Source organism: Anticarsia gemmatalis, chromosome 12 (assembly GCF_050436995.1).
Source record: "Anticarsia gemmatalis isolate Benzon Research Colony breed Stoneville strain chromosome 12, ilAntGemm2 primary, whole genome shotgun sequence".
Classification (NCBI taxonomy): domain Eukaryota; kingdom Metazoa; phylum Arthropoda; class Insecta; order Lepidoptera; family Erebidae; genus Anticarsia; species Anticarsia gemmatalis.
In genome coordinates, this window is record NC_134756.1 from 3,531,043 (window position 1) to 3,544,946 (window position 13,904).

Consider the following 13,904-nt stretch of genomic DNA (forward strand, 5'->3'; position numbering starts at 1 on the left):
AATACCGTTAGTTAATAGCACATAACCGCACATTACTATCGTTAGCGATACGATGTGTTGTAAGCTTACCACAACGATTACTGCCACGGGTCACAGCTCACGGATCAAGCACAGCCCTGCCCATCTTTGGTTATATTTGTATGCAATTTCTTGATTCCAACACTGTGCCTGCTTCAGATACAATTTCTTTGTATGTATGTGTTTCTATTGGTGGATCCAAGATTTTAATACTTATGAATTACTCTGCACTGGGATTATGGGAAAAAGATGCGAATTGGATGATTTTCGGTAAGGCATAAGTGATTTTGACTGCTTCTTTATTTTGGTAACACACAATTCTTACTACTACTATTACGACTTACTTCTCCACATAAATCTATATAAATTGTGCGTATCAAAGCTTTCTATTAAACTATCAAACTATACTTATAGATAACTTCAATTCTCCTTAGTTGAACTTACGCCAGCTTTCGCCAGTTCATTATTGTTACACATCAACACAAATATTTAATTTTCTCTTGCGGTTGATATTATAATTTTATTTTATTGCTCACACAACTTGAATATTTCGCACAACTTGAAGTCCCTCATACAAAAAGACATTCGTGCAAATGAACCCAATTTCTTTTGCAATCTAATTAAAAAATTACACGTACCTAAATGTATCACAAATTCTACTGGAGATATCATTATTATTCTAAAACTAGCTGACCCGTAGTACCTACTTAGTACCGCCTAATAATAGCCAGATTTATTGATTTTCTTTTTCTGATTTTTTTATTTTTTTTCTCCGTAAGAACCATCCTCGTATTTCAAAGGATGTTATCTATACTAATCTATACTAATATTATAAAGCTGAAGAGTTTGTTTGTTTGTTTGTTTGAACGCGCTAATCTCAGGAACTACTGGTCCGATTTGAAAAATTCTTTCAGTGTTAGATAGCCCATTTATCGAGGAAGGCTATAGGCTATATTTCATCACGCTACGGCCAATAGGAGCGGAGTAGCAACGAAAAATGTTACAAAAACGGGGAAAATTTTGACCCGTTCTCTCTTATGTGACGCAAGTGAAGTTGCGCGGGTCAGCTAGTAAAAAATACTTAATCTGCGACATCGCCATACATCGGTAACATAGTAGGTAAATAGCATTTAAACAGTAGCATATTTAAGACTAAGGGCGCGTTCCCACTATGTCGTAACGATTAATTTATCGTTGGACGACTGTCGTCTCTAGCTGTTCCCATTATAACATTTGTTTGTCGTCAAAAAAAAATATCGTTTAGTGACTGTCGTATCTAGCCGTCCCCACTGTCACGATAATCTGTCGTCACTGCAAAAAATGTCGTAGACGACAGTAAGTCGTGTCGTTCTATATGTAAACACCTCCATTTAAACATTAAGCCACGACACTTAAAACTACACGATAATTATCTGTCGTCACGACATAACGGGAACGCGCCCTAAAGAGGGCTTTTGTAAACATGTAGATACTACACATTGTATATGTAATGTATATTAGCTGACCCGCGCAACTTCGCTTGCGTTACATAAGCGTTAAAATTTTTCCCCTTTTTTGTAACATTTTTACTGGCACTCTGCTCCTATTGGTAGTAGCGTTATGATATATAGCCTATAACCTTCCTCGATAAATGGACTATCTAACACAGAAATAATTTCTCAAATCGGACCAGTAGTTCCTGAGATTAGCGCGTCCAAACAAACAAACAAACAAACTCTTCAGCTTTATAATATTAGTATAGATAATTTTCCCCGTTTTTGTAACATTTTTACTGGCACTCTGCTCCTATTGGTAGTAGCGTTATGATATATAGCCTATAACCTTCCTCGATAAATGGGCTATCTAACACTGAAAGAATTTTTCAAATCGGACCAGTAGTTCCTGTGATTAGCGCGTTCAAACAAACAATCAAACAAACAAACTCTTCGGCTTTATAATATTAGTATAGATATCACCTACTAATTATGCCCCAAGGCACATTACAATGTTATTTACTTTACCCTGCAATTGCTTGAGAGTTATAGATTGTTGAGCCGAAGTCTGGTGTATAGAAATAGTATCGACACGAATAAAAAACAGGCATAATCTTCATAAAATAAACTTCAATATATTTTTTTTAAATTATAATGACTTTCGTATTACATACAAAAAAGGTAATGTTATACTAAACAGATAAAGTTAAAATATAGTTATTTAATTTCATTTGACTTGTAAAACATATATTATATTAATAACATATTTGAAATGAAAATTTAATTTATATTTCCTAATTCATCAACGTAAATTGGTAAATTTAAGCGGTCACCTCGCCGCGACAACCGTAGCGCCGCGTGTGGTGGGTTCGAATCCCACCCGGGACATATCTTTGTGTGATGAGCACGAGTATATGTCCTGAGCCTGGTTGTGAATTTATCTATATAAGTATGTATTTAGAAGTATATAAGTATGTTTATCAGTTATTTGGTTACCATAGTACAAGCTCTGCTTAGTTTGGAATCAAATGACCGTGTGTGAATTGTCCCACTATATAAAAAAAAAAAAAAAAAAAAAAAAAAAAAAAAAATAGAATTTATGTACAGACACCTGAATAAGTACTTTAAAAATAAGAATGTAGTAGATACTTCAACAAAAATTGGTATTAACGCAAGAATTTATATGTACGTATGGTAAGTTAGTTTTTTTTAATATAATCTATGTAAAATATGAAACAATAAAGAGATCGTTATTAAGTATAGAAATTACGGTGACTTTTCGAATAAACTTTAAGCCTATTTAAATTATCTTGACTGGGTTACTTTCGCATTTCATTTATGGCCTGGGAGACCAATGATATTGCACAAAGTATATCCTTGTAACACTTGACTATTTCGATAAAAAAAATACATTTAATTTTATACTTCAAAACCTGTGTGCAATTCATAGGGGCCTTAACCCATATTTCTGCAAAACTTTAGGTACATGTAAATACTAAAGATGAACTTCTTATTACAAAACACAGAACAACGCCTTGTAACAAGGGTAGGCATAAAACGAAATCTTCAACAAGTACTTAAAATAATCGGACTTTCAGTATTACTAAGTTCATATTGATTTGTTGGTACATTTGTTGTTTCTATTGTTCCGGCTTGTCTGTCGATCTTGTTTTCGCGTTTAATTGCTAAGTAATGTTCTGTTATGTGCTGTCGTAGCTCTATCTTCAGTCTAAAACTTTGGTCGCAGTTCTCACACCTGTGGAAATAAAAATATATACCTATTATTTTATAATGGCTTTACAAAACAAAACAAAGTTAACTTAGTAACTAAGCTTTATTGAGTCTAAAACCACAGTTTCTTAGAAAATTAAACATAAACCTAAAAGAGACGTAGACAAGGAGTGCAGTGACGGAACGAAAGGACGTCGTTACGTTGGTCACACTACGTCTCTGGTATCTTTGAATCGCTTTGTTTATATATTATATCAAGAGCAAAGAGCAAGAGCAATAGGTTTATAAAATATAATATATCCTTAGTTACAGACAAAGTTACTGGTTCACAAGATTACCACGCCCTTACCATTGCGCAGAGAAGTCAGATTCGATCTCACATAGAACTAATAGCTACAAAATTACCTCAACAATATTAAATCTGTGATGCAAGACTAACATACTCAGTACAAAATTATTTTTATACTGAGAAAGTTATATTGCTAAAAGTAATGACTTTTAACAAAATACTCCGTTATGTATGTATGCAATACTTACTTGTACATATTATTTCCTAGATGCGTTCTCTTATGTTTGACTAAACCACCGCTCTGTGTAAATGCTCGATCGCAGATATCACAACGATACGGCTTCTCACCCGTATGACTCCTGAAGTGACGCTTCAAATGATTCTTGTCTGAAAACCTCGAATTGTAATATTAAAATAATGAGTATGTTTGTTATTTTAAAGAGTCATTTAGAGTGTATTTTTGCTTATAACTTCTTACTTTCATGATCAAGCTAATGTCATTGTTTCAGCCATGAAGAGTAATTTCACTTGGCTTAATGGCTTTGACATGTCTGCAATTCTAACCGCAGGCATGTCAAAGCTACTCACCAGACATTTATCTATAAAATATCTGTTCTAAAGGTTGCTTATCCTATATTTTTGACTACTGACACAGCTGGCTATGAAAACGTCAAATTGCTACCACAAAAACTAAGCAAACTAGACAAACATAGCCAGTAATTGCCATCATTATTTGAAACTAACAATGCCTTCCTTATGCCTTATGTCTAATTGTTTAAACATTTATTTAGGTGCATATCTCAGTCCTAATACTTACTTCATATTACATACATCACACTGATGTGGTTTCAGACCTAAGTGTGAGAACTTGTGTTTCTCCAAAGAGCTGCGTTTGCGGAATGAACTATTGCACTGTTCACAAGTGAAGGCTTTCTCTCCTGTGTGCGTCATACTATGTGATTTTAACTCGCCTGGAATTAGAAATATAATTTATTATTAGCTTTTATATTCGATAGTATTATTATTTAACTAAATATTATTGTATGCCTAATTTATTTTAAGCATGATTTGAAAACTGCAATACAACTTCATTTAGAAATTAATTTTGTAACAAATGTCAACAAAGTCTTAAATCCCAGGTGCCTCTTATTATATGTTATGCACATTACATTCATTAAGATATTGATGGTTTTTTATGATAAATCTTATTTATTTATCATGATACCTGTTCCATAAATAAAGTATAAACAAACAGCTCTAAATAATTAAATACAAATTCTTAAATACAACAAAATCTTACTCACCTTTACTGACAAACTTTCCAGGACACAAATTACATTCAAACAACTTCAACCCAGCATGCCGTTTCATATGTTGATTCAAATTCGTACTAGATTCAAAAGTCTTTCCACAAGTCGGACACAAATACGGTCTCTCTCTAGCATGTAACAACATATGGTTCTTCAATGTCCTTACATGGCTAAAGAACCTTAAGCATATTGGACAACGATGTTTCTTAACACCATTGTGTTTATTCATATGGTCTGCTAAAGAACTCTCTGTAGGGTAACCTTTTGAACATACCGTACATTTAAACGGTCGGTTTACCCCATGAGTAAGTTCATGACGTTTCAAATGGCTTACTTTCTTAAATATTCTGCCACAAATCTTGCATGACAGTACTCTGTCTTTGGCTGTGTGTCTCTTTTGGTGAGCTGATAAAGAATTTATTGATTTAAAAGGTAAGGAACAAATTTCACATACTATATTTGGGATGTTATTTACTTCATTTGTTACGGTTTCTAGACTTGAATCTTGGTTGTGTTTAGCTAAATGTTTAGTATACTCATATTGGTCTTTGAATGTTACAGTACAAACACTACAGTTGTACGTCTCCTTATGCAGTTGTATGTGCCGCTCATAATTGGATTGCTTCCTAAACTTTCTATGGCATATTTCACATTCTAATTTCAAAGTGTTTTTGGAATGTTTCTTTGTATTATTATTTTCTACGATTTCTGTGTCCGTTTCCAACTTTACTGGTACTTCGTATTTGTATTCACTGCCATTATCGTCAGTATCATTGTAGTTATTGAGTTCTTCTTTGACATCTAAATAATTTAAATCCGTTAATGTCTCTCGTAGCTTTGAATCTACATTTAAGGCAACTTGTTTAAAGTTATGAAAGCTCACTAAGCAGTTGAAACACTTGCTGCATATTTTCTTTGGTAGATGGTCATCTAATAGGACCTGGAATAGGATAAATCAAGACACATAATCAAAAGAATAAAAGGGTCTTTTGTAATAGCAAAATAAATTCTACAATCATTTTCTTAGGAACAATGTTTTGACCATGAAGTAAGATTTTAATCAAAACACTCTCATAACACTTAATAAAATATTTAAAAAGATATTGTGATATCTTGATATACATTATGTATTATTAATTTTGTATTAATTTAGCGCAATCTATTTACTAAGTTAGTAAGTCTACCAAACCAACCAAACTACCAATGTTAGTAGTGAAAAACTGTACGTAAAGGAACTCTTACCTGTATTGTAGTATAAGCGGTCAACATTTCAGCAATTTCTAATAAATCTTTACCGGAATTATCCAAAATATCATACATTTCATTTGACCCATCGTCCAGGCAAGTGCGGCACCGACTATCAAAGTTCTTTACACTGGTATCCATTGAGGTTATATAGAACTATTTATAGAGTTTACAATTATTTTATTAAATCATGAAGTTACTTTCTACGTATTAGTCTCAAAAGTTTCAAACTTATTTTGAGATTTTTACGTGCAAAGTTATAAACAAACAGTTGACAATTTGACATGACAAGTGACAATTGACTGTTGACATAACACTGAACCGAGCAAAGACAAGAACTCTATAAAACTAAAGAAAAGTCCTTCGTAAATATTTTGAAATTATTTTATTTGGCCTGTCTAATAGGTACGCATTTTGAGATTAAGTTAATTAAGTAAAAGATCTCTGTCGGAAAAATCTAGTTATTACCTAAGAATCATAGCAAAATAGTAGCTCAAATTCATAAGAGCCAAGCTGAGAAAAAATAAATCAAGACCATTGAGAACAGATAAGAATATGTTAAGTCAATGTCAATACTGTCAGTCTGTCACTCACCTTGCGGTCAAACTTCAGTTCACCTGTCAATTCTTTAAGTTCAGCTTGTGTAATCACTTTAAAATTTACGCGTGTATATTTTTTTAAATTATACGCGAAGTAGAATAAAATAACTGTAAGTGGTGTTATTTTAATTTAGCGGTAAGTGTCTTTTATTGTTTAACATATATATCTAGAGGTCGTGATTTATAGAAATAATAATACTTTGTAATTTAATACCTGCGCAATTATTTTGAGTAGGTATAATTTTTCGGTCATGATTTAACATTATTGTTTAATGTTTACTTCCAACAATTGTATTTTTAAGCAATTTATCTGATATATTTTCGAAAAGTGCTTACTTTAAGAATACCGGGTTTTTTAATACTTTAAGTAAATACCTCTTGAAAAATACATTTTAAGTACGTACCTACCTAGGTACCTACAGAATTTTAATTGAATATGAAAAATAATGCTCTGCCTTCGTACTAAATTACTTTGTCTCTTAATTTTCAAAATTTATTTAGAAAGAAGGTAGTTTAAGTGAATTTACTGCCTAGTACTTGCATTAAAATAATATTTTATCACATTCAATTATTGTTAAAGTGTACCTACAATCAAATTTATAAAAGTTTATCAAATCAGATGTAACTCCAATAAGAAACACACTACCTTCAAAGGGTCTTGAACATCCTTGAAAACTTAATCATTTAAATTAACACACACAATAAACATACATACACCAACCATATAAGGTCTAAATTCCATTGCATGATAGTGTATTACTGTGGTTAAAAGTGTGCGAGAGTAGACACAGATAATAAATAAAATACTGACTGCAACTGCCAGTGTTTGTTTAATTGTAAGTAGACCAAGGTCTGTAAGTTTTATTGAGCCTATGTGGTACTTTTACCTTTACCTTAAAAAATCATTCATACAGTCTTTGATAGAATTAAGAATTTGATTTGTTTTTGATTTGATTGTCTGTTTAACAGTAACATTTTTATCTTGTGAATTGTTTATAAATAATAGTACCTACCTATGTTTTTACATTTGCTATTTAATTATATTCCCAGTATGCTCATTAATACTCTGAATTCTTTTATGTAATTATAGATACAATGTACTGAATGTACTTACCCACAATAAATATTATGCATTGAATTTACATGATCAATTAGGACACATTTATTTTTCAACTAAAATCTAAGTTAATCCAAAATTACTTTCCTATTTTTTTGCTCATAAAATACCTATTACCTACATGACTTGTAAAGTTGATTGACTAATATTTATTGGGTAATCAAAAACAATAACATACATCAAAAGTAAAATAGAAAAAAACACTTTAAAAATATAATATTATTCTTTACTCATAACATTATAGTATCCCTCCCTCTCCCTAGCCTAGCCGTAGGTCATTTCGCGTCCTACCTAATAAATTTTCGGCATCTGCGTACGCGCAATCTATACCTATAACTACAAAACTTATCAAACAAACAAATCAATCTTACTATTTCTGTTCATAACATTTGTATATCATTTACATACTCATTATGCAGGGCATATGTGTACAGTTAGTTAGTGCAGTAGCTGTAGGCCAAAATTACGCCGCAATGCATGACTACATAATTTTATAGCCGTATGTATATGTAACCTTGGCTTGCCCTTGCTTTTGTGGTGGTATTTGCTTAAATTATGGTATAATTAATTATTGATATACTTGCAATGAAACTACCTAGTGTCGTATGTGTAGCATAGAATAGCTCTTTATTTGAGACGTTTGGTTTATTAGTAGTCTAAACTTTAAACTGTATACTAAAACTAGTAAATAAATAAACTGAAAACCGACAGACGCTGGTCACGGCAATCGCACATAAACGGTTCCACTTCGCACGGGAGCTGATTAATATTGTAATAGCAATTTTAATAGGCATAACTTTAATGAAAGATTCCAGGATCCACTATTCGTCGCCTATTCAGCTTAAAAATTTCTGAGGGATAGACGAAAGGGCTTACGCAAAAACCTTGGTAATGGGGTCCTATTTGGGCACTGAACTTGCCGAAATGTCAAACTTCAGCGTATTATTCGATTATAATTCTGTCTAGTATTGAAAACGAACGCAATTAATTTATGAACCGTCTATTCATGTAGGTACCGTGACGATGTTTATCAACAATGTATTGTGTTAGTTAAACCAAAAACTAGATTTAATTAGGCACTCGATCGATTAGTTTAATAGTCGAAATTGGCAGTATTAGGTGTCGTTTGAATTGTCATAAATACTTTTTTATATCCTAAAGTATTCTAAACTGTTTACCAAGTCTCGTGATTTTTTCATAAATGATTACGGGCAGGATGCCAGATCATGGTAAATTATCAAGATGTTTAGAATTTTTCATCGAGACATCCAAATAATATCGTTATGTTTATGTAACATATAACATTATACGCATAGTTGGTCATAGACAGTTTTGAGATCTTTTCGTTTAAATAACTAGGTGCTGTCTACAGAATATTAAAAACATATTCCCATTTTCGCTATCATCTATTCGAAAAATGACCGAATGACTTTCCTTTCGTACACGAGAGAAATAAAGATGAAATGTTTTCTATGTAAATCTACTTCTGTATGAATACTCATTGCAGGAGTCCAGAATGACATCCAGAACGAAAGGCATTGATATAGGTTGGCCGAAAACTAAGCTACCTTCAAATCCATTCTAACGATCTATAGCTACTAATACTTATTTCTGGCATCGCGAACGCGACACACCTCATGCAAACAAAAAAGAAGTAAACTTGGGACTGTTCAGAAACTGCTAAATAGCAATTAACTACTTTGTGTTCACAACTAAAGGGCGATTATAATAAAAGAAAGCTCTATTGCCAAACTTTACACATGTCTGATGTCCCTACAGAAATACATTCATGCATCCACATGTGATCGTGACTTGTATGTGTACGTTTTTCTATATTTAACCCCATTCTCTTGGCACTGTCCTCGGCAATAACATTCTTTTAATACTCCCATAAGATTCTTCAATGAAAATGCTCTGAAATTAGAATTAAATGCATCCTATTTTGATAATCAAGTGACAATATTGGCACCGTAGTAGCTTTTATACTCATTTATGCAGCAGACATGTGTAGGTGATCCTGTAATCGGCTCACGTAATAATGATTTATGGTAAATACAACGATTAATCTAATTCTATAGTAGTTCGTCTAGTCCTCTAGTAAGTCAATGTAATTATTAGCCAGCTATGACTAACATTGTGTTGGTAACTTACACCTTTATAAGTGAAAAAACGGTAGCTGACGTTTCCTTCTGTAAGTACCTTAGTTCTGTATGTCGGCTAGCAAAGTTGCGTTGACGATGTTGTATAAAGAACTAGAAATAGCATCCCTTAATAGAGATAGATAATAATAAATCTTAGCAAACATAACTTCCATTTCCACCCAACACCACCAAATATGTCAACCGATTAGAAAGTTAGTTTCAGCAGTTTTCAGTAGCACGTCTAAGTTTGACGTGATCACGCTCTAAGTGTCCAATTACGTAACAGATAAAAGCCAGCAGCTTATTGCCATTGAACCTAACTGATAAGCCTCATTAGAGGTCGGTGTGACCTGTCGGTATAGTTTCACAAAACCACACAAATCTTTAGTTGCGTGCCGGCCTCCGGATCGTGCGGACGTATCAGTCTTCCACACATTTGTTTATATTTCGGTTGCGTTTCTCTAAAGGTAATTTGTTTTTTTACTACTTTTTTATTCCTTCCTTCATTTTATTTTTATGACCTGTTTTATTAGACTTTGTGAAAATAAAACAAATTGTTACATATGTTTCTTATGACCTTCGTCCATTAGTATCATTCAAAGTTATCTTATACATGAGAACGGGTCGTAGTAATTGCTCCTCTAATTATACATATCATCGTGTGTATTCAAGTGCATATTATTTAGTTAATGGAAAACTGTCCTACATTACACACTTCGATTCATTTGTAAAGGTTAATTTTCGTAATCGAGTAATGCAATTTTAAGTGACCAGTTTTGAATGAACCTTTGACTCATAAAGGCATTTCGTGATGCTTATCAGAGTGTAGAACCTCTACGCGTTAAAAAAAACAGTTTTCTCCTATGGTTCTGAAAAAGAAGCGTTTGTTCATATTTTAAATTGTTTCAGCCAGTTTTTTTTTGTCTTACATCTTCATAACTTCCTGTTTTTTAACTGACAATCAAAAGGTCATATTCGTCCCTTGAGCCTTTATAAACAATATTTGTGATAAACAAACAGATTACGTATGTTATCTTTATTTGATAATGTGCGTGTCCTCGTGGCGATGTTCAAAGAGGTTAAAGTCCGTAAGTAACCGGTATCTTATGCAGTTACCGGTTTTTTGGGAAATTAAAACTTGTTTTTTATAGCTGAAAGTAACTGGACTGGTATTTAATTAAATAATATATTTACATTATTTTTTTGTCGGATTATAAATTTCGCTCATAACGGGAATAAAATTACTGAAATGAACATTAGATCCTAGTAATTTGTTAGATGCTTATCAAAACAATTTAGTAATGAAAGATTCTCTCGCCTCCGTCGAAATCTATTATTATTTTTTGTATTTCCAGTTTCAGGTTTATTTTTATTTTTACCTAGGTCTTTTGCAAAATACTGATAAAAACAGCAGACGACAGGGTTTGTTTTTATTTGGTCGCCTCGGTGATTATCTCCGAGCTCATCAAAACAGACGAAATAAAAAACTAAAAATATTATGTAAAATCATAAAACTCGTTCTTTGATCATTTTGCATAATGTCAACAAACAGGTACGGGTTCAACGGCCGCCGTTGGCACTGACTGTTGCCAAACAACCACACATTCAAATAAAGATTTTATTCTAATAACATCTTCAAACTAGAGCCAAAGTAACCCGTTGTTTTTTACAGGCTGAAACCAACTGTTGTTGTTGCAACGTTACCGTTTATGAGAAAAAAAAAGTAAATAACATCAACTTTTGTTTTTTTAATTTAAAGAAATAGATATTTGCCGCCAAATTAGCTGTCAAAAATATTTAGTACTTACCTATAAGGTGTGCGGAGAAAACTGAAAGATTTTAACAATCACATTAAGGAAAAGTTTGGATAAAAGAAATATTTCGTTTTTATAGAACTAAAGTGACTATCAGCTTAAACTAAGAATTCAAAGTAGGTCATCGTACCTACTAGAAACTAAAACTTCTTAATTAGACATAGTCGTATTAGTAAACTATGTTTATTAAATCTAATAATTTGAGTTATTAGTCCAAAAGTCCTTGAGTCTACGGCTTCACGTCTAGACCAGTATTGTAAAGATTTAGTACAATTTCAGCAACTATTGATCGTCCAAAGAGGTTGCGCATGTAAACTCGAACGCGATACGTAATCGGTCATGCAAATATTTTTCTGTACTCTGTACCTACGATCTGCGATCAAATATTGTTACGTTTTATCGCAATGTCGTTTGTTTATTTAAATAACCATTTATTTATCTTTTTAAATCTTGGAGAAAATGGCGTTTAAATTACATCAGTCATTTACGAGTGCAAAAAAGCCTAGTCGAGGGACTTTCGCAAATAATACTGGAGATCTCATTTGATAAAATGTGGTATTTCATGATTAAGTATTTATTTTGTGAATAATAAATATACTTAAGTCACCTTTAATACAAAAAAAAACTAAATTGAAATCACTGCATCTCTTCGGGAGTTATAATGCCACAGACAGACATGCCAAACTTATACTTACTTACACCCCTCTTTTTGCGTCGGGGGTTAAAAATAAAGGTAAATTAAATTGAGTTCTTGTCTCACTTTTGGGTGGGTAATAAGTTCCCCTCCCAGCATGAGTCAGAGAGAAAGAGAGAAAATAATTTTCTTGTGAACATTTTAAATTAAAACAAAAACTATATTCGTATATATTCGTATTACGTGAATAAAACTTTATCTACTTGTATAAATAGGTTTCATCTGTTAACTTTAGTGCAAAGATTTTGTTGGTCCATTTAAAAGGTCATTGACACTAGTGTCCGCTGGAGTGCGAATAGGCTCACTCGCAACCGGCAAATAACTGAGTTAACACTATGAGTCGTTAACGTACCTAGCACACAATAGAAATTCCGGAAAAGCGGTTTCATAAACCATCATCTTTACCTATGGTTATCTTTATATTTTACCTAGTAGCATTGAAAGCTTGGTGCCGGCTTTTTTCGTGTCATCTTCTTCAGGGGAACATAATTTCATTTCTATATTTTACAATTAGTCAGTCATCATTCAGTTATAATTATTATGTGTCGAGTCAAATTATGCCTCAAAGAGTTTGGAAAATTGAGTACTGAATATTACTTTTCATTTTGTTAAACTGCCGCTAGTGTTATCTATACTAATATTAAAAAGCTGAAGAGTTTGTTTGTTTGAACGCGCTAATATCAGGAACTTCTGATCCGATTTGAAAAATTCTTTCAATGTTAGATAGTCTATTTATCGAGGAAGGCTATTATAGGCTATAAATCGTCACGTTACAAAAACGGGGAAAATTATGACCCATTCTCTCTTGTGACGCAAGCGAAGTTGCGCGGGTCAGCTAGTTTATAATACAATTATTTTAACTGTGGACTTTATACCCATTGTGGACATCACTATCGGAGCACATTCTTGCCCAATTATAAAAAAATAATGATAAGAAGACCTACACAAGATGAGTGACATGGCAGTATACAAATTAATCACAAAACTGAATGGTTTCATTTCATTGCCTGAAACCAATGAAACAATCGTAGGAAGCCTGTACAATGCTATCTGTATCAAGCAGTTTGTGTACAGTGATTCTTTTAACTGGAACAGTTAGGAGAGTAGTGTAAAATCTTTTATGTTTCTTGCTAAACTTATGCTTTAGTACCAATGCCAAAGCTAATTCATCTAAGGCTGAAAATTAGGATTGCTGCTTCTAATCTAAATCGGAAATCTAAGATTCAAGAATACGCTTTATTGAGCCGTAAAGAAAATTGTCTTTGAAAGCAAGTAAAATGTTTTTACTAGAAAACATCAGTTACGACTATAGTCTCAAAAGCCGCAACACAAGAAGCTGGCCATTTTAACATAATTTTGAAAACTATTTCTGATATTAGCAAAATACATTCCAGTCCATCAAAATGTGACCACTTTAACTTCGTCCAAGTGGTTTTTGCAATAGTTCTATAAAACCTCATGCTGTACAATTTAA

At 32.7% G+C, this 13,904-nt stretch overlaps 2 protein-coding genes across 6 annotated transcripts in view; one reads left to right on the forward strand and one right to left on the reverse strand.

The window, feature by feature from the left end:
- Positions 1 to 1,954: 1,954 nt before the first annotated feature.
- LOC142977024 (uncharacterized) lies at positions 1,955 to 6,343 on the reverse strand. 2 transcript variants are annotated; one of them, XM_076120690.1, is made up of 5 exons: positions 6,063 to 6,343; positions 4,815 to 5,760; positions 4,328 to 4,481; positions 3,759 to 3,905; positions 1,955 to 3,246 (listed from the first exon to the last, which is right to left on the reverse strand). In XM_076120690.1, exons 1-5 carry the CDS (start codon positions 6,204 to 6,206, stop codon positions 3,057 to 3,059), a joined length of 1,581 nt encoding a protein of 526 aa, XP_075976805.1. In that variant the 5' UTR covers positions 6,207 to 6,343; the 3' UTR covers positions 1,955 to 3,056. The 2 variants fall into 2 exon arrangements, 1 of the variants encoding a protein (XP_075976805.1); XR_012959686.1 differs by having other exon boundaries at positions 3,107 to 3,246; positions 3,759 to 3,897.
- A 321-nt stretch (positions 6,344 to 6,664) lies between these two features.
- PCB (Pyruvate carboxylase) overlaps positions 6,665 to 13,904 on the forward strand; it is a 35,792-nt gene continuing 28,552 nt past the window's right edge. For 3 of the 4 annotated variants that reach the window (XM_076120986.1, XM_076120984.1, XM_076120987.1), the window contains exon 1: positions 10,257 to 10,389. The gene's annotated coding sequence lies outside the window, so the exon portion shown is untranslated. Of the gene's footprint in view, positions 6,801 to 10,256; positions 10,390 to 13,904 lie in introns of those variants that run through there. The other variant, XM_076120985.1, reaches the window with a different exon arrangement.